The sequence below is a fragment of the Schistocerca serialis genome, chromosome 12, assembly GCF_023864345.2.
Source record: "Schistocerca serialis cubense isolate TAMUIC-IGC-003099 chromosome 12, iqSchSeri2.2, whole genome shotgun sequence".
Taxonomy (NCBI): domain Eukaryota; kingdom Metazoa; phylum Arthropoda; class Insecta; order Orthoptera; family Acrididae; genus Schistocerca; species Schistocerca serialis.
This window is the reverse complement of record NC_064649.1, coordinates 107,190,248-107,212,356: the sequence shown is the minus strand read 5'-3', so window position 1 is coordinate 107,212,356 and position 22,109 is coordinate 107,190,248. Positions and strand designations below refer to the sequence as shown.

Here is a 22,109-nt window from a genome sequence, read left to right as displayed (position 1 = left end):
AATCTAAAAATTTTTGGTTATCAAATAAATATTAGATTCGTCTGGGATAATCACTTACTAGTGTACCTGTGTTGTACTTGAAAAGAAATAAAAAATATAAACAGTTAAGATTCTAAACTTTTGAAATACATAGGGACCTATCTGTGGCTTGTGAATTAAATAGCTCTGTTACTCAGGAACCTGAAGTGAAGCACTATAAATAAGTCTAAATATCTGAAGATATTAACTTTTAAAGTGTTGTCTCCGCTTCCAGCGCTTCCAGATGATTTGCGTTAAAAAAAAAAAAAAACCACCATAACTGGAGGATATTAAAACCGAAGCTGACTCAACAATATTTGCGACATTATTCTTTCTCATAAGAAAGTTTGTGATCATTGTTGAAAGACAAAGAACGTAACAACAACGAGAGCAAGCTTTCTCAACAGCATGTAGCTTTTTAAAAACAAAGTTTAGTGTATGTTTTATAAGTGCACAAACGTGTCCTCGTACTTGAAATAGATACGAATTCATAGACCGAGTCATCTGAAGAGTGGTACCAGCTCTGTGCAGTATACCTTTTTCGGTATTTATCTTATCATTGCTGCGAGGTACATTTTTTTCCCTTTTGCACTTCTATGTTTTCGAAATACTTCATTTGTTGTTGAGTCTCTGGTTTACTACATACGTATTTAATTTCCCCGATATGTTATGTTATCATCACAACATATTTTTCTTTTTTTAAAATGCATTGCGGTACTGCTAAGCGAGGGACAGCTGTATACGTACAGTACAAGGCTGATATTGCCAGTGTTGCAAAGAGAGAGTTTTTTAGTTTATTAAACAGATACAGTACGAGAGAGAATAATCTCTGGATGGGAAAGGGTGAGAGTGGATGGGGGGGGGGGGGGGGGAGAGAGAGAGGAGGAGGGAAAATTGTCTCTCAGTGTTGCCACGCTGTTAGGCATTAACAGTACAGGTTAAAAAAATTATAATATATTATTTGACAACGTACTGTTGGAAAGAGCAAATTTTCGACTTTTAGATGGTACCCGCAAGGAAGGCTCAAATGGCTCTGAGCACTATGGGACTTAACATCTGAGGTCACCAGTCCCCTAGAACTTAGAACTACTTAAACCTAACCAACCTAAGGACACCACACACATCCATGCCCGAGGCAGGATTCGAACCTGCGACCATAGCGGTCGCGTGGTTCCAGACTGAAGTGCCTAGAACCGCTCGGCCACCCTGGCCGGCCGCTAGGAAGGAACAGTGCGACAACAGAAAGTGTTCTGTGTTCTACGTATTGCGCAGTGCACGTCAGTAATAATTGTTCAGCGTGACTTTCGTACTAGGTATGGTGTGGATCCTCTTACAGCACAGGGCATTAAATGATGGCAGGAACAATTCCTAGAAACAGGTTGTTTGTGTAAAGGCAAATCGCCGGGCCGTGCCCGAGTGTCTGACACAGACGTCGAACGCATCCCCCATAGTTTCACGAGGAGTCCGCAGAAATCCGTTCGCCGTGCAGCTTGACAGCTCAACATACCCCGATGTCCGTCTGTCGTGTGTTGCGTCGACATTTATACGGAAAACCGCACAAAATTCAGCAACTGCGAGCTCTTCGTGAAGGTGACAAACAACAACTTGTGGAGTTCCGTAATTCCGTTCTTGGCGAGATGGAGGATCACAGTTTTCTTCCACGCTTAGTGTTAAGTTACGAGGCAACATTCCATTTAAATGGATAAGTGAAGCGTCATAATGTGAGAATATGGGGTACGGAGGGACTCTCCGAAATTTAATGTGTTTTGTGCAGTTTCATACGAAGTGTATTGACCATTTTTCTTTGCCGAGAACACTGGTACCGGAAGCACATATCTCCGTCTATGTGGAAAGAACTAAACCAAACTCCTCACGAACAGCCCATGAAGGCTCAACGGTACCGACCGGCCGCCGTGTCATCCTCAGCCCACAGGCGTCACTGGATGTGGGTATGGAGGGGCATGTGGTCAGCACACCGCTCTCTCGGCTGTATATTAGTTTACAAGACCGGAGCCGCCACTTCTCCATCAAGTAGGTCCTCTGTTTGCCTCACAAGGGCTGAGTGCACCCCGCTTGCCAACAGCGCTTGACAGACCGGATGGTCACCCATCCAAGTGTTAACTAAGTCCGACAGAGCTTAACTTCGGTGATCTGACGGGAACCGGTGTTACCACTGCGGCAAGGCCGTTGGCTTATTTGGAAAGAAGCCGATTACAAACAACAGATATGTGACAAAAAGAAAGTTGTGTATATCACAAAAAAAATCCTTCCTTCGCTACAAAAAGTGCCAAATCCTTTCTTTAATAAACCTGTAATACTTACTTGATCTGAAGTTATTATTGGTGTATTCACTGTCAGTAATAATCCTGTGCCTCTTTCGTGTTTGTAGCATTATGCGTATGTAGGCGAGTATAGCAGCCACTTAGAACTGGTAAGAGCTGAGGGGAATTTGTGTGCAAAGCTTTTTGGTCCCGCATGCGGGTGGGATACTTTGGCCACTCCAGGTGAACCAGGAGCAGAGAGGAGCGAAGGTCCGTATGTGGGGATAATCCCAGTGTGGGGAATTTTAGCGGTCGACGTTTGCAGGACAGACAGTGCTCCGAGAAATGTCAGAGTGTGTGATGTTACAAAATAGAAGTGATGTTGCTATTCAATGGAAAGTTGGAAATTGAGATTTAACTAACTGTTTTATCAATCACAATTGGCGTAAGAATCATGGATTGACCATTGTCATAAAATATTGCATTATGAGATGTGAATAGTTTTTACTTGCGGTTTCGCGTGGCTTGAGGCAGTCACAACTAGCGTGCTATTGATTAAGAAATTGCGTTATCGTCTTTCTAATTACTTCATGATCGTAGATACGATCATACCCGGTTGTGAAGTTATTGTTATGACAAAACAATTTCCTAAGGGACCAGAAAGTTCTTAAGGGCGCAAAAACAACTGTAACATCACACAAAAGAGAAATTCAATATTAAAGCTGATGCAAGAAGACGATAAAACAGTTTTCTTTTTATCAATGTAACACGCACATTGGACTGCTGATCTTGGAGTCTGTAATATTAGCGAAATGCATAATTAAAATGAAAATAATACTGAGGAGATGATAGGAATGAGCACTGCTAAATGATTCAGTATTCCCAGAACAAATATTTATTATAACTAAAACATATATCGTACCTTAAGCTTAATACTACAATGACGGTAGATTTTTATGTCCATATCATGTCCACTGAGCGCTCTTTTATATAGCCATTGTCCTCTTGAGTCGCTCGTGCTTCGTCACGGTAAGTTACCACAGTTCTTCTTCCTACACTTCACTCAAAACTTAGACGGAACACGTTTTTATTTATTTAGTAAAAATAATTAGATCAGACCGCCACAAATCTGCGTCCGTCTTACTCGAGAAAAACAGTAAAAGTCTTTTTAGCGCTCAAGGCTTCATTTGTTCTCCAGCGAACAAAATAGTGAAGGATCGCATATCCATCCGTACTTTTCTGTTTATATTGCCACCCAAAGACGACGAATTACATTATTTAGAAAATTCCACCGTCGCCATGCGACGCCTTATTATATATTAATCATTCTTTATAAACAAGTATTTGCCTTCTGGCTGAATTTGCTGTTTTAATTAAGCCAAAAATAGCGAATATCACATTGCCTCCCATGAGGAGAGAGGGAATGCCGAAGGATTACCTCGATCCTCATGTCCTCATGAGATATTCGTGATTTTTGGTGTGACATTTACATAACGTTACTGGCGTACAAAGTACATAAATTGAAATCACATTTATAAACATATATCAGATATTTATCATTTTTCAAAATAAAGTTTTTCATTCTTTGTTCATCAGTCACTTCATTCCATAATACCAAGACTAACATTTATGTGCATATTTAAGTTTGGTCCATATTTGCTTATAACAATAAGTGAACGTTCATTTCGCTCTTCATGGGATAGAATTCAGAAATTACTTTCTCTTGAGCTTAACAACTAATACATGAGTACAGTGAGTGCTTATTTTCACTAAACTAGAGTGGACAATGTTCGAGCATCTGTTGACTCCTTGTGGTTCAATTACAGTTTAATAACGTAGCACTACACTTCGTGATGCTTTCACTTTCTGTGTTAGCTGTCTACGGCGTTCATCATGCAGTACATCTGTCCTTTCCACTGTGGTGCCAGGAATTCAAGTGGCTTCCCGGGTTTTTATTTACAATATGAAACAGAAGAAGTGGAAAATTATTAGTATGACTTACAAGCTACTGGATACATTTGTTAAGGATCGGGACTGGTCTGGAGTTTAGGGTCTTCCTATAGTGCACATTCATTTTCTTTGTCCATCAAGAGACAGGATTATAATTCATTTTAGCAGTGTTCAGGAGTGCCGGTATTAATGGCTTTAAGGCCTGAGTAATCTAACAATCTACTTCTCACTCATCTTAACTTCAACTCAAGAAAATTGCTTAATTTACACATGAAAATGTAGTCACACAAGTGTACAAATGTCTTTCCTCCAGTATGTACGATTGAAGTCATGGCGGTTAGTAGTTTAAAGTTTGGATTGTTTCGTCACCCACACGTCAGCCACTCACAGCGGCTGCACAGTGTTGCGTGAGCTCCAATACTTAGTATCCGTTCGCGCTCAGGCTGTAACAGAGCTGCTGGTCGTAGATTGCTCCTTTTTTTTGTGAACTTCGTATCACACGAGTGCATCGATACAAACACCTCGCGCGTTTTCCATCGGAGGAGCTGGACACTGACGCTGCCTCCATACTTCTCTGTCAACTGCCTCCCATGAGGCTCACAGGTAAGTGACGACGAATGTTTTAGCTGTCGCTGCACTTAGAACAACACTGAACTTTGCGTTGCACCTGTTGTCGTAGCCTTGACTTCTCTTTTTTTACACTTGCAGTACAACACTACCACTAGTATACAGTGAACAGTTATTTTTATTATGCACGTCGCACTTTAGTGTGCATCTTCACACAGCATTCGTGCTTAGTTCCTTCGCCGATGGAGTTCATTTACAAAACAATCAATTTTGCAGGTTTCCTCCATTGGTACAGAAAGACTTATATTCTACTATTTACAAAAGATCACTTACGAGCTAATATTTACAATTAATGGTCACTCCTTTTGTTAAGTCCAGTGAACAACTGCTTTATGAATGGACTCTTTATATCTCAAGGTTTACTTTCACTTGTGAACCTAAACATATTCTTTCAAACTTTCTTTTAAGGGCTCATCTCCTCATTATGAAAACTACAGGTTTCGCAACACTCGTTGCATTTATTCTTTAGTGCACCCAAGATCATTTTCTACTGCCACGCAGCATATCTACTACTTAACGAGTACACATTTAACGCTGAATCTTTTTTTTTCTTTTTGTGCTTTCCTTTGTGCTTGCCAAATTTTTTTTATATTTGAGGGCAGACTGGATAACAATAGGTCTCCCTCTTCGCTTCATGTACTCAGCAATCGTTCTTTGTTAAAAAAAAATACGGTAACGCGCGTCTACTATTTTTCGCATGAATGGAATAACCGACAGTTCACTGGGTTTACGCAACCGGTCCATAACAAACATTACCAAAGCTAGCGAAGTTCATCACGCTACGTGTCTCATTTCTCATGAGCACTGCTTTGCCCCGAAGCACACGTGCCTTTTACAAGTCGACCCTTGGTGTGGGTTAATGAACCAAGATCAAAAGGAACGGGCACAAGGAAAGAGGAGTGTCTTAGGAGACATTTTTGCAATTAAATCTGTACGTAAATAAAATTATCATAATAAACATAGGCACATATATAAATTTCAACGTCTTTCATTACAGCATGCTTTGCTACTTCTACGTCTTACTCTGGTTATAGTCAGTATTAAGTTTAAATATCACTGAATTGCTTGTTCTTTAGATTAGCCTTCAATTAGGGTATTGAATGGTCGCTAGATTACACTACAGATCTTCTGAAGATCTTTACTTGGACTTATTTATGATACAGGTGGCTTGCTGTGTGGTTATTTAGTGCCTCGATTCTACTGAAATCAATTCGTCAGCTAACATTCCTCATATACTCTTTACATTGGGCTCAGATCACAGGGAAATAGTTTACTTTCATAGCAATTAATGGCCTCGTGGAGTACTTACGCTACATTATTGATGCTTCATGGTTTGCCTCTATTTGTACTGTATTTCACCTAACTTAGTTTACTACAGCTTATTGTCTCCTTGCGTGAACACATGTGGGTTACCACTTGTTTTTCCATTTAACAGCACGCTTTAACTGAACTTTAAGCTATTTCTTCTACTCCTGTCCACTGTCTGGACTGTTTGAACATGTACCCTTTTTTTTTAAACAGGTAATTTGGGCTTTTACTACAGAACTTCAAGTACTTACATTACTAAAAATAAATCTATAAATATTCTTGTACCTTGAGAGAAGTGCTTATTTACGCATCCTCCTCCATTTCTCACCTTTACATATTTTATTTAGCTCCGGGCAATCACCTCGCAAGCACTTTTTTTCTTATTACTAACTTAAAATTAAATTGAAATTCTTGGTGCAACCTCAATTTCCTGCTTCAGCTTGTTGAAGAAATATCAGTTCATGTCCATCACTATAAACAATTTTTCCATACATAGCATTTAATACTTAAAGATGACATGTAGTAGCCGTTACCATGTAGTCAGTGCGCTGTTCAACACAATACCTGTCATTAACAGTTCACACAAGGAAATTTCCAGTACGCAAGAGGTAAGAAACCAAAACAGATTCTATCTGCAGTTGGAGCTGTGTCTGTAAACTAACTCTCTGTTTCAATGGACCAATCGCTCCCGATATGGAGCAGCCCTGAATCGGCAATGATAAAACTTTTGAAACAGAAGACACCTGTCTGAAAAGACATGATGACATCACATTGATGTTTGCTCCTGTATCAACAATGGCTGTGACAGAAATGTTAGTAATAGAAATCTTAATCGAAGCCTGGACCTGTTCATCATAAATGTCATTAATGTCTTGAGCTTCTAGGTCAGGTGCAAGGTCATCTCGTAAGTCGTTCTCATGGTCGTACCGTATCGCATTAACATACTCAGAATCAGAGTATTTGTTAGTACCCCCACTGGAACCGGCAGCGACCTCTAGGAGGCTGAAAGGCGCTGCCTCTAATTTTCCGCAGGATGTTTAACCTGTTTGTCATTCATGGCCTTAAGTGTTTGTTCCGTTTCATATTGGTGCTGGTTATGTGGTACAAATGCCGGTGTAAAGGGGTCAAATCCACTGGGTGCATTCACTTGTGAATAGAATACTTGAGAAGGCTGATGTCGCCCGATCTTTTGGTTGCCGGCAAAACCATTTCCTTGTGAAGGAAAGTTCGCATTTGGTGCCATTTGAAAATTGTTCCGCGGTCCTCTATCCTGTGAATAGTTGTTCTTATGTTGTGCTGGGTGGCCTCCGCCTTGCCCATGCCACTTGCTATATTTCGACCTATAACTTTGATTGTACACTGGCCCATTTGAAAAATTACCACTAGTTTGTGGAGAATTTCCATACTGCTCAGGCGCAGAATTAAAGGGTGGGTTTCCGTACTGATGTTGTACCTGGTAATTGTAAATTGGGTGGTATCTCTGCTGATTACTGTAATTGGTTTTCTGCTTCCGTTTAAAGTTATTGCCGTTTGCGTTTTGATAACCGCTGGCAGGTTGGTAACAGCGGTCGCAGTAGCTCGCTCTCTCCTTCGGCGCATTGTTGTCCGCGTGCGATGCATTCTGCTGGCTGCTAGGGAAGAATTTGCCGCTGCCAACCTTGGAGCGCACATCCTCGCTAATTAAATCTAAGGAATCCAGCACAGAAAGGAATACATCCGTGTCTTCTTCGGACACATTTACTAATTTCTCTCTAATAGACACAGGGAGTTTGCTTTTGAGAATCATAATTACGTCCTTGGAAGAAATCGGAGAATCCCAGAATTTAATTTTTGCTAGATACTTCTCAAAGTATCGCCGGAGACTTCCATGCTTCTCATTGAAAATTTCCGCACCATACACCTCCTTCCTTAATCTTTGCTGTACCCCATTACTCCAAAATTTTGCCAAGAACATTTTCTCAAACTCTTCATAATTCCTACACGTGTCTACCATTTCCGTTCCCCATAATGCTGCATCACCAGAAATAAAGCCAGTGACGAACTGAATACGCTGTCTGTCTGTCCAGCTCCTGGGAAATATGCCGGAAAAATTCTTTAGGAACACGATGGGGTGTATTTCTCGCTTCTGCGGATGAAAAACAGGAAAAGTGCGATGTTTAATCACACTTTCCTCTTGCATTAAACTCACGATTGTGGGCGGATCATTTATTTTCCCTACTCGGGACTCAACATGACTGTCGTTTTGCATGTAATCAGGCGGTGAACGATAAGGAGTTGACTGACATTCGTCACCGTCTAAAGAGTTGTTCCCTATAGTTTGCGTATGTGTGTGCGGATTTTCTACCCAGTTTCTCAGCATTCTGACTTCGTCCACTACTTGCTGCTTCCACTCGGGAAGATCCCGTGTAAGTGTCCTCCGAATCTGTCCCAATTCAGAAACTACTGTGTCTCCCGACTTACCAGGAGCAGCTAAGATTTCATAAGTTACATCCTTGACAGTCTCCCTAAGCTCCTCCCTGACCTTCTTTTCGATAAAAATATCTTTACCTTTATCCATTCACTGTAGTGTTCCGACAATGCCTCCGCGTGTGCTTTCACGGTGCTCTTAACCTGTTCTTCGATATTGATTGAATCTATCTGCCTCGACAGATCCTGTACTACACCTTCAATGTCAGATACTGCATTTCTAACTGAGTTTATTTCTTTGGTAGCTGCCTGAATTTTTGTGTTTAATGTTCCAGATACTTCAGCTATTTCACTTTTCACCTGTTTCTGCATTTTCTGAATTTGATCACTGATCTTAGTTTGCACCTCACCCAAATGGGTATTTAATTCAGCCGTAATTTCTTTATGCAGATCTGTTTTGATTGTGCCTAGCTCTGTTTTTAATGATTCGCTTACAGCATCTAGTCGGGCGTTAACAGTCTCATTTTGTGTTTTTATAGTCTCATTTTGTGTTTTTATATTCTCATTTACTGCGTCAAACTGTTGTTTCAGCATTTCCATTAACGCACCGAGGTCATTTGTAGCTGCAGCGGGACGAGTTTGGACTTCAGAGTCACTTTCCCCTGTTACAGACATGGTTAGTTCAGTTTCCACACGGGAACCTACCGTTCGCGATCGTAAAGGGTATGGAATACTATTAACGTCTTCACTCCCGTCTCCTGTTGTCACCTGTCTCTGTTTACTATCTGCCATTTTCGTCAGTAAATCAGGTGCTACGCAAGGCTTTCGTCGTTTGTCAGTGACGTGGTGAGTCCGCTAAGAGCACCACTCTCGCGTGAGCAACAAATAAAATTCTATCTGGCGAGAAGACAAGATGGAACCTAAACGTTTCAGACAAACGAATGAAGATGCTCTTCACTGCAAATTGCACACAATATCCACCATGTTGAAAATGCAATACAGGTATACTAACAATGGGGAGAAATAATTTCTATTATCAGACTACGAAGAATTTTACTTTGAAAGATAAAATAAAGCAGATTTTCTATAGCGGGAAGGAGATAGAAAGGATGTGGATCGACTTGGAAAAGCAATGTTGCTACTGAAGCACTACACTGCGTATGCAAAATTCTGACTTACTTTTTGATGGCTTGGTTACCGCTATGTTGTCTCAGCAAATTCACGTCTCTTTTCTTTTCTTTTCTCTCGGTAATTAAACTGCATTATTGACCGTTATTCTCACAGAGAGACGATGTGTACATGAAACGACAGAACATTTATTAACACAAGCACATAGAAAATTTTCCAAGAATTCGAACTAATTTTTGGTCAAGTCCCTGTTCGGGCGCCAAGTGTGATGTTACAAAATAGAAGTGATGTTGCTATTCAATGGAAAGTTGGAAATTGAGATTTAACTAACTGTTTTATCAATCACAATTGGCGTAAGAATCATGGATTGACCATTGTCATAAAATATTGCATTATGAGATGTGAATAGTTTTTACTTGCGGTTTCGCGTGGCTTGAGGCAGTCACAACTAGCGTGCTATTGATTAAGAAATTGCGTTATCGTCTTTCTAATTACTTCATGATCGTAGATACGATCATACCCGGTTGTGAAGTTATTGTTATGACAAAACAGTTTCCTAAGGGACCAGAAAGTTCTTAAGGGCGCAAAAACAACTGTAACATCACACAAAAGAGAAATTCAATATTAAAGCTGATGCAAGAAGACGATAAAACAGTTTTCTTTTTATCAATGTAACACGCACATTGGACTGCTGATCTTGGAGTCTGTAATATTAGCAAAATGCATAATTAAAATGAAAATAATACTGAGGAGATAATAGAAATGAGCACTGCCAAATGATTCAGTATTCCCAGAACAAATATTTATTATAACTAAAACATATATCGTACCTTAAGCTTAATACTACAATGACGGTAGATTTGTATGTCCATATCATGTCCATTGAGCGCTCTTTTATATAGCCATTGTCCTCTTGAGTCGCTCGTGCTTCGTCACGGTAAGTTACAACAGTTCTTCTTCCTACACTTCACTCAAAACTTAGACGGAACACGTTTTTATTTATTTAGTAAAAATAATTAGATCAGACCGCCACAAATCTGCGTCCGTCTTACTCGAGAAAAACAGTAAAAGTCTTTTTAGCGCTCAAGGCTTCATTTGTTCTCCAGCGAACAAAATAGTGAAGGATCGCATATCCATCCGTACTTTTCTGTTTATATTGCCGCCCAAAGACGACGAATTACATTATTTAGAAAATTCCACCGTCGCCATGCGACGCCTTATTATATATTAATCATTCTTTATAAACAAGTATTTGCCTTCTGGCTGAATTTGCTGTTTTAATTAAGACAAAAATAGCGAATATCACAAGTGTCAGACAATCCTGTGGATGGCTAACTTTCAGCTCTCTGAATTTCGACAATACATCACAGTTAAATATTAAAGTGAGTCTGAATACGTCTGTAAAATTAGAAAGAAGGGGTGCATCCGCTGACACAGCAGTATTTCAACGTTTTTAACACTGCAGAAGTTAATATTTCACGGCAATTAAACATTTTCGCCATGAACCTCTGAATTAACAACTTTTAAACGCTTCATGCAATTTCAACACACGATATCTCAGATGATAGCATTGCACATAGCTATCATCTCTGAAAGTTATGTGTCCGCCTCTGTTTTACTTCTTGATTCCGTATGTCTTTTATACCATTTTTATAACGCAAATATTGCTCAGAAGATTACACAGCAAATGAAAACAGTATCAGCACCTCATTTTTGTCATAGTTGTATTTTTACTTAACAAATATGTAACATTTTTTAAAAAAATGTTGATTGCGAATGCTATTAAAAACTGTGCTAATTTATAAATCGTCAATTGGATATACTAGTGGACATCACAACTGAGTAGAGAATGAAAAGGCACTTACGTGAAGAAGGAATAAATAATTCTTTAAATACTGTTAAGTGACAATTCATTTTCATTTAACTTAAGCGCAGTTGTACAAGAATACTAGCTTATTCATTTGTGAACGCTCCCTTACTTGTAATTATTGTGAATGATCTGAGTGTGACTGAATGTTTATAAAGTTTCTGCATTTCAGCGTTCTTGTAATGTATCAGTGTATCCCCAGGAAGCACTCAAGCTGAAACAGATCATGTTTGTTGAAGTTAAGAAAGATGTATTTTTGATGGGGACAGCCTTCAGCCAATGGAAAAGCATACAGTAGCAGAACTTTATGGGAATCAAGTAGAGAGTGGGGCTTTTCGAATGAACTCAAGGTAGCGATTCTGGACATTTTATGTCGAGTGCTGGAAGAAAGCAGACTTACCTGTGGTAAAACGCACGATTCGGTCCTATAGGTGGTTGATAATGGGTGGTTTAACAGCTACTACCATAGTTTAACACCTGGACAGACTTTAAATTTCGAGAGGTCTGAAAGTGCTCCAGTGAAGGACTCTGTCTCAACTTGTGTTACAAAACTGAACATAGGCGCCGTGTAAGTTACTATTCTTTGTACCACGTATGTCAGTTTGGGAATCATCAAGTTGAACTCTGAACTGTTTTCAGCTGATTAATATTTCATGTATTGTGATCGTAAAACGGACTTGGTTTCCAAATATCTTTGATAACTATTTAGCTTGGGGACTTTGCTACCATTCTCGTAATGTTCTCGATGTAACTTTACAGCATTTGATAAGAGTGCTTTTTGTCTCCATTTCAAGTGAATATTGTGCAACCACCACCCATTTATTTTAGATGTCCTTTCTCGAATAAATATTATTCATAATATTCTCTGTCGTCTACATCAATTACAGATGTTTGAGTAGAATTCTTGTTATTAAATTATTCATTTAACGTTTATCTTGTATTCCTGCGTATTTTATTAAATCACAAATATAGCCAGTACATAGGCTATTTGACTGCACAATCAGATTTGCATGCCATTATTTGCAGCGAATTAGGTACGGGGCATGAAAGTAGACATTGCATGGCTTGATCCTATACTACATCGCGGAATTGTTTTTTAAACAGAGCCACGCATAGCTCCAGTACTCAATGTACAAGTAACTGCAGGCAAAGATGCAACTGTTTTGCTCGTGTTGGATGTTGTTTGGAAGAGCAACTTCTCGGCAATAACCATTATGTAACATCGCATGTAATGTACAAAATTATTTCTTGTTGGTAATTCAAAATTTCATAAACTTCACTTATATTATATGTATGTTCTTTTGCTTGTTTTTCTTTTTCCATATCTTTTGATAATTAATTCATTTATATGTATTTGTGCTTTCGGGAATTTGTACTTGTTATCTTTGGCCATGATATTACTTTACTCCGTAATACGAGTATTTGTGCGTTCGCCATTAACGTGCAGGCTCTCAGCCAATCAGGATGCAGCAAGTGCTAAGTTGTGTCCCATTGGCAGAAGTAGTACACAGAACGGCATATTTTAATCAGGAAGCGTTGTCTGACTGCAATGTGCGTTCACGCTTGAAAACGATAATGCGTTAATGTGTTCCGCACTTGTACAACTTCTTTATTAATTCAGCAAAACCGTGTAGATTACAGTCTGCGTGCAGTAGAGAATTTTTAAAGATTTACTTAATTTTTGAAAATATATATACATTTTTTCTGAAATTATGTTAGGAGTTGTGATATTTCGTAGAGACCTTTACAGTAATTTGTCAGATCTTACCACACGAATAATGATTGCCTCAGATTTGTGTGTGGTGTTAAAGACTTTTATCAAAAGTTCGGTGACACAGTTTTAAAGGGAGATGTGATTACCGTGTTAGATGGAACTAGTAGAAATCGTAGTGAACTCTGTAAAGATTGTCACTGTATTTGTTCGACCTGTACAGGGTTACAATTTGTTTGATGTTCTCTTGATTACATAATAGTGTGTACAGTGTACTGAGAGATGCGACGGCGTAGAACTCGGGCACCAATGTCGCCGACGTCGACGACGCGCCGGGCAGCGGCGTTAGTGGTTCATCTTCCTCAGCTTGGCCTCTGATGGAAGCAGCGTCGACAGCACTCCGCAACCTGCCGGACAAGGGAAAGATCTAGCGAATATCGGCCACACGCAATCCGTATTGCTAACATTCATGATTGGCGAATGACATGTGAACCACTGATTTATATTCTGTGGAAGTCAGATCTTGTACACTACAACTGAATTGTACTGTTCTGGTAAACAATATCACAAGATCAGAAAATATTGCTGTATCTACGACACACAATATGTGATGAGAATTATCTTGTAGCAGTAGCACCGTTTGGGATAGAGAAAGTTAGTTTTGTGCGATATTCGGAGCATGAGTTACAGCCATGTGCAGGCCAGATTGCAGTAAGCTACGCATACCAGCAGTTGCGAAGGCAAATAGAGACCACGGGGACGTAGAACTGCCAGAGAGGGCGCACACGGCAGTTTCTATGGCACAAGTCACAGGCAGAAGAGAGCCACTGGCCAACCTAAGTGATATGCGTATTTGACGCGAAGCGGTGCGTTGGCAAAACAGAGGTGCACAGCCGAGTATAAGTAGGTGCCATTTCCTAATGAGATTCATTCTAGTATGGCAGCTCTCGTGGACGGCGGGGCTTATCACACCACCGGGCTACACGCAGCAACAGATAGGCTGCCAGCATCCCAGTCGACGGCAGGTCATTGGTTCGAACCTCTGAGGCCGACGCGTGGTCCATAGCCAGCCGGGGCGGGCCACTCTTCTAACACCAAATGTTGTGGCGACTTCTGCCGAATGTATCAGGATGACCAAATGTAGCAGGCAGACACCAAATGGATGGAGTGCCAGCAGGTGCCGTATTAAACCTTGGTGAGAACTTTCCAAATGATTTATTTGCTTCTACTACAGTGCTCCGTTCACCTCGGTCTGCATCACAGGGGCCCCGCAATGCTGAGGAAGCACCCCAGCGGCCTGTGCAATGCCACACTGTGTCGTGACAGCCTTGGCCGGCCCACTGAGTTCTGTGATGTCAGGATGGCTGCACCAACAGCTGACTCAGCAGCCACTGTCCCCGTTGACTCCACGCTGCTCTGCCGGGAGCTGTAGGCCGGCCCCGCTGCTGCTTCTTCCTCGCTGGCGTAGCTGAGAATGTGGCCGCAACGACCACCCATGATCCGGCGTCCGAATCTGTGGCCCTCGCCTTAGAAGAGCTGAGACGACTGCCCGCAGTAGCAAGCCAAACAGTGGCCCGCCATGGCTGGCTGCAGACCCTGCATCGGCCTCAGAGGGTCGAACCAATAACCTGCCATCGACTGGGCGCTTGGCCCCAACTGTTGCTGCTTGTAGCCCAGTGGTGTGATATGCCCCGCCGCCAGAGCTGCCACACTTTAATGAATCTCATTAGAAAATGGCACCTATTAATACTCGGCTGCGCACCTCTGTTTTGCTAACGCACTGCGTAGCGTCACGTACGGTTAACACTTAGGTTGGCTGCTGTGTGAGACCTCTCCGGCAGTTGTACGCCCCTGTGGCCTCTATTTGCCTTCACAGCTGCTGGTATGCGTAACTTACTGCTATCCGGCCCGCATTTGGCTGTAACTCGTGCTCCGAATATTCTTTAAGAAAAGATTTTGAAAGTAAATTCACAGTTCAATGTGACTGTAGCGACTAATTTCATTCGGTTCTTTTGTTCGACTGAAAAAAAAAAACGACTGGATGAAAAACTATCGACTGACCAATCGATTGTTAAAAACAGTCGGTTGCCCCATCACTATGGGTGGGGTTTTCCCGAGGCCAAAAGATTGTGCGAGGTATTCCGTGTTCGATTCAAGCGAGTAGGTCTGGCGTGCCTCAGTGGCGCCAGCTCCAGTTCGGCCACTCACCGAAGACGAAGCCGCCCAGGATAGAGACGGCGAGCACGCAGCTGGACTCGATGAGCGCTCCCAGCATCAGCGACGTCACGAAGGTGCCCAGCCGGCCACAGCACAGGGACAGGCACACCGCCATCGCCCTGGAAGCACCGTGAGCATAGGGGTCGCGAGCTGTCCACAAGTGTACACACAGTGCCAGCAAGCTTCTTATCAGTCATGGGACAGGAGAAGATGAAGAGGCAGAGGAAGCATCTGAGGAAGTTCAATGGGTAATTGAGTATGAAAGAGAGATGAAAGTCCAACAGTCATCGAGGATTGGAATAGAAAAAGGTTACAGGAAAATATGGGTGTGGAATTGGAAAAGAAAAAGGGGAAAGACTAACTGAGGTCTGTAGTAAATATCATCTACATCTACATCTAAATCTACATGACTACACTGCAATTCACATTTAAGTGCTTGGCAGAGGGTTTATCGAACCACAATCAACTATCTCTCTACCATTCCACTCCCGAACAGCGCGCGGGAAAAACAAATACCTAAACGTTTTTGTTCGAGCTCTGATTTCTCTTATTTTATTTTGATGATCATTCCTACCTATTTAGGTTGGGCCCAACAAAATATTTTCGCATTCGGAAGAGAAAGTTGGTGACTGAAATTTCGTAAATAGATCTCGCGGCGACGAAAAACGCCTTTGCTTCAATGACTTCCATCTCAACTCGCGTATCATATCTGCCACACTGTCTCCCCTATTACGTGATAATACAAAACGAGCTGCCCTTTTTTGCACCCTTTCGATGTCCTCCGTCAATCCCACCTGGTAAGGATCCCACACCGCGCAGCAATATTCTAACAGAGGACGAACGAGTGTAGTGTAAGCTGTCTCTTTAGTGGACTTGTTGCATCTTCTAAGTGTCCTGTCAATGAAACGCAACCTTTGGCTCGCCTTCCCCACAATATTATCTATGTGGTCTTTCCAACTGAAGTTGTACGTAATTTTAACACCCAGGTACTTAGTTGAATTGACAGCCTTGAGAATTGTACTATTTATCGAGTAATCGAATTCCAACAGATTTGTTTTGGAACTCGTGTGGATCACCTCACACTTTTCGTTATTTAGCGTCAACTGCCACCTGCCACACCATACAGCAATCTCTTCTAAATCGCTTTGCATCTGATACTGGTCTTCGGATGACCTTACTAGACGGTAAATTACAGCATCATCTGCGAACAACCTAAGAGAACTGCTCAGATTGACACCCAGGTCATTTATATAGATCAGGAACAGCAGAGGTCCCAGGACGCTGCCCTGGGGAACAGCTGATATCACTTCAGTTATACTCGATGATTTGCCGTCTATTACTACGACCTGCGATCTTCCTGACAGGATATCACGAATCCAGTCGCAAAACTGAGACGATACCCCACAGGCCTGCAGCTTGATTAGAAGTCGCTTGTGAGGAACGGTGTCAAAAGCTTTCTGGAAATCTAGAAATACGGAATCAACTTGAGATCCCCTGTCGATAGCGGCCATTACTTCGTGCGAATAAAGAGCTAGTTGCGTTGCACAAGAACGATGTTTTCTGAAACCATGCTGATTACATATCAATAGATCGTTCCCTTCGAGGTGATTCATAATGTTTGAATACAGTATATGCTCCAAAACCCTACTGCAAACCGACGTCAATGATATAGGTCTGTAGTTCGATGGATTACTCCAACCACCCTTCTTAAACACTGCTGCGACCTGCGCAATTTTCCAATCTGTAGGTACAGATCTATCGGTGAGCGAGCGGTTGTATATGATGGCTAAATAGGGAGCTATTGTATCAGCGTAATCTGAAAGGAACCTAATCGGTATACAATCTGGACCTGAAGACTTGCCCGTATGAAGCGATTTGAGTTGCTTCGCAACCCTTGAGGTATCTACTTCTAAGAAACTCATGCTAGCAGCTGTTCGTGTTTCAAATTCTGGAATATTCCATTCATCTTCCCTGGTGAAGGAATGTCGGAAAACTGCGTTCAATAACTCCGCTTTAGCGGCACAGTCGTCGGTAACAGTACCATCGGCAGTGTGCATGGGACAGGAGAAGATGAAGAGGCAGAGAAAGCACCTGAGAATGTTGAATGGGTATCTGAGAGACGATAATCGACAGTCATCGGGGATTGGAACGTGGTTGTAGGTGGATGCATAGAAGAAAAGTTACAGGAAAATATGGGCGTGGCATTGGAAAAGACAGAGGGGAAAGACTAACTATAGTAAATATCATATGGTAGTAGTGAATACTCAGTTCAAGGATTACAATCGGAGGACATAAAACTTGTCAGCATGACCAGGAAGGATTCAGGATCCACACTCATAGCAGTGGAATTTCAAAAACATAACAAAATAATTTTTTTACATGTGAAATTTCATCATTTTATCACTTACTATTGGCTGCATTTGTTTCTATACACACACTATTCTTAAGTAAGAGAGATTCTTCGATGAGTTTTGTGTAGCATACAAACCATAATTACAGTGTATGAAACTCTAGAATTTTCCAAATCTGATAAGAACTGTGGTAAAAATTTTATATAATTCAATATAAAATTTCAGTTTCTTTCTAAACATGAAGCTTAAAATGCAACAGCTCATTCATTTTTTCATAAATTAAATAAATTCTAGAATTTCATACAGCTGTAAGTACGGTCTGTATGCTGTGCAAAATTCAGTGAAGAATCTCTCCTACTTATGAAAGAAAGTATACCTATAGCAACAAATGCAGCCAATAGTTAGTGAAAAAAATGATGAAATTTCACATGTAAAAAAGTTATTTTGAGTTATGTTTTTGAACTTCCACTGTTATGAGTGTGAATCCTGAACCCTTCCTGGTCATGCTGACAAAGTTTTATGAACTTTTTGTAAAATTATAGGCAATGGAAATTAAAATGTCCTGTGGTGCCTCTCCTACTCCAACTCGGTCTGACGTCGTTCCCCCCGTAAACAAAAAAAAGGCTCTGAGCACTATGGGACTGAACTTCTAAGGTCATCAGTCCCCTAGAACTTAGAACTACTTCAACCTAACTAACCTAACGACATCACGCACATCCATGCCCGAGGTAGGATTCGAACCTGCGACCGTAGCGGTCGCGAGGTTCCAGACTGAAGCGCCTAGAACCGTTCGGCCACCCCGGCTGGCTCCCGTAAACAGCTAAAGCAGTTCTCACACTACAGACACGATTTACATGAAGTTGTAGGTGGATACCGACATGCCTCTGTGTGATACTGAAGGTAGGAAAGTGTTCGTGTAAGCATATATGTCAAGTGAGTGTGGCTGGTGGTGTACAGCTAGTATCGGGTTGGGACATCTCGGTACTAACAGAATCGCCTAAGTGCATGATGGTAGCACCTATCCAGCTGCGAACATTAAAAATACATAATTAAATCCTGATGTAAATCAAATAGCCTTAGCTGTCCTCTACTCAGTGTCTGAATCGCTGTCTCATGCATACTACTCTTAAATGGTGTGATTGTGGAAGACCAGCAGTGATGGTGGGAAATCTAAGTCCAGCTCGACTTCTGTACTCTGCTCTAAGTTGGAGACATTCTCTTTAACGACTCATCGATCTCCATGCAGCAAGTGTTCTCTGACATAACTCTCCGAAACTTAACTGGTTCTAGACTTGATGTGTGCCGTGTGACAAATGGTGGTCACATTGAACATTTATAAGGTTCTTGGTAAAACTGTGAGTTGCTCTTTCATTTGACATGTCATTTATAGCTGTAAGTTAAATATAATAAATACCATAAAGCGTTAAAACCCCGATATTCATTTATGAACACCCTGTATATGGGATACACTGACAGGAAAAAGGGACAGAATGGTAGGAGATCTCTTAAGATATCACAGAACAGCTGTTATGGTACCAGAGGGAGTTGCAGAGACTAAAAACCGTTGAGGAAAACAAGAGATTGGAATACATCCAGCGCATAATTGAGGACCTAGGCTACAAGTGTTCATCTCAGAGTTTGTCACAAGAGAGGAATTAATGGCAGGCTGCCTCAGACCAATCAGAAGGATGATGATAAAAAAAAAGTTGTTTCACTCATTGCAAATTTTCGTTGTAGCACCTGAGGTAGGTGGGGAAGATGTCGATCACGACGCTATTGACGACGGAGATGCACATCCCGGAGAGTACGACGAACACCATGGGCAGCATCAGCACCTCCAGCTCCGTCTGGGCCCACATTGTGGCCACGCCGCATGCTCCGGACACCACCAGGCACACCGCTGAAACACGACACCATTCCAGATAGGGTCAGCTTGGAGTTGTCCAGCTGGACCTAGATGATAGCCACACTACACATCTAGGGCAATACCAGGCATACTACTTCACCACAGTACCATTGTAAATATGGTCAGTTGAGGGTTGTCCAGCTGGACCTGGATGATGGCCACACTACACACTCAGGAGAATGCCAGGCATACCACTTAAACATGATACAGTTCTAAATATGGTCAGCTCAGGGTTGTCCAGATGAACCTAGATGGTGGTGGCACTATACACACAGGACAATGCCAGAAATACCACTTAAAAATGATACCACTCTAAATATGGTCAGCTCAAGGTTATCCAGCTGGTCCTAAATGGTGACCACACAACACACCCAGAATAATACCAAGCATACCACTTAAATATGATACTATTCCAAATTTGGTCAGCTCAGGGTTGTCCAGTTGGACAAACTACACACCCAGGACAATACCAGGCATATCAGTTAAACACAATACCCTTCTAAATATAGTCAGCTCAGGATTTTCCTGCTGGACCTAGATGGTGGCCACACTACACCAAGGACAATACCAGGCATACCACTTACACACAATACCATTGTAAACTGGTCAGCTCAGGGTTGTCCTGCTGGACCCAGATAGTGTGTACACTGCACACCTGGGGCAATACCAGGCATAATACTTAACAGCAATAAAATTCTAAATATGGTCAGCTCAGTGTTGTCTAGGTGGACATAGATGGTGGCCACACTATACACACAGGACAATGCCAGAAACACCACTTAAACATGATACCATTCTGAATACGGTCAGCTCAGGTAGTCCAGCTGGACCTAGGTGACAACCACACTACACACCCAGGACAATGCCAGGCATACCACTTAAAAATGATAGCACTGTAAATATGGTTAGCTCAAGGATATCCAGCTGGACCTAAATGGTGGCCACACAATGCACCCAGGATAATACCAAGCATAACACTTAATCATGATACTATTCCAAATATGGTCAGCTCAGGGTTGTCCAGCTGGACATACTACACTCCCAGGACAATACCATGCATACCACTGAAACGTGATACAGTTCTAAATATGGTCAGTTCAGGGTTGTGCAGCTGGACCTAGATGGTGGCCACACTATACCAAGGACAATACCAGGCATACCACTTAAACACAATACCATTGTAAATTGGTCAGCTCAGGGTTGTCCTGCTGGACCTACATAGTGGACACACTACACACCCAGGAAAATATCAGCCATACCGCTTAAACACGATACCATTCCAAATATGGTCAGCTCAGTGTTGTCTGGCTGGACCTAGATGGTGGCCACACTACACACACAGGACAATGCCAGACATACCACTTAAAACCGATTCTGTTCTAAATATGGTCAGCTCAAGGTTATCCAGCTGGACCTAAATGGTGGCAACACTACACACCCAGGAAAAAAACCCAGGTATACCACGTAAACATGATACCATTCCAAATATGGTCAGCTCAGGGTTGTGTAGCTGGACATACTACACACTCAGGACAATACCAGGCGTAACACTTAAACATGATACAGTTCTATGGTCAGCTCAGGGTTGTCCTGTTGGACCTAGATGGTGGCCACAGTACACACCCTGGATAATACTAGGCATACCACTTAAACACGATACTGTTCTAAGTGTGGTCAGCTCAGTGTTTTTCAGCCAGACCTGGATGGTGGTCACACTACACACCCAAGACAATACCAGGCATACCTATTAAACGCAATTCCATTCTAAATATGGTAAGCCCAGGGTTTTCCTGCTCGACCTAGATGGTGGCCGCAGTACACCAAGGACAATACCAGGCATACCACTTAAGTACAATACTGTTCTAAGCTTAGGAAGCACACGGTTGTCAAGCTGGACATAGATGATGGCCGCAGTACACACACAGGACGACACCAATCACATCCCTGCAATAAGGCGACATTACAAATAGGGTTGCTTTGGCGCTCGGATTGCAGTGTGTATGCTTTCCTGAAATCATGTCAGGCAAATGCAAATATTGCTTCGACACCACATTTCATGTCTGAGGATAGTTCAACAAGTAAAGTAAGAAGAGCCCTTGCTGGTGTGTGAGTACCACATGTGAATTACATTCCATGTCTTATTATAAGAAATCATTGAATCCTTAGAACTGTTCTGATAGATGTGCTGTTATGCTTCAGAATACACTTTCAAGGTGGGGGACTGGCAGATACATGGCCGCCACTGAAGTGAAAAGTGTAGTACCGTATTAATGCAATTTATCAACAATTATTGGAAGTTTATGGGGTGTGTGTAAAGGTAGGTGTGGTTTGCTACAGGAACTGCTCAAAGAAATGAGAA

General features: G+C 41.8%; 1 protein-coding gene and 1 pseudogene across 1 annotated transcript in view; both read right to left on the bottom strand.

The window, feature by feature from the left end:
* Window positions 1-2,092: 2,092 nt before the first annotated feature.
* LOC126428502 (5S ribosomal RNA) lies at window positions 2,093-2,210 on the bottom strand (annotated as a pseudogene).
* Window positions 2,211-13,492: 11,282 nt separating this feature from the next.
* The window catches only part of LOC126428294 (synaptic vesicle glycoprotein 2A-like), a 195,613-nt gene continuing 186,996 nt past the window's right edge, over window positions 13,493-22,109 (bottom strand). Inside the window, exons 10-12 of the mRNA XM_050090211.1 lie at window positions 19,585-19,744; window positions 15,485-15,612; window positions 13,493-13,683 (exon numbers count right to left, since the gene is read on the bottom strand). Of these exons, the coding sequence (XP_049946168.1) occupies window positions 13,622-13,683; window positions 15,485-15,612; window positions 19,585-19,744 (350 nt within the window). The 3' untranslated portion in view covers window positions 13,493-13,621. The remainder of the gene's footprint in view (window positions 13,684-15,484; window positions 15,613-19,584; window positions 19,745-22,109) is intronic.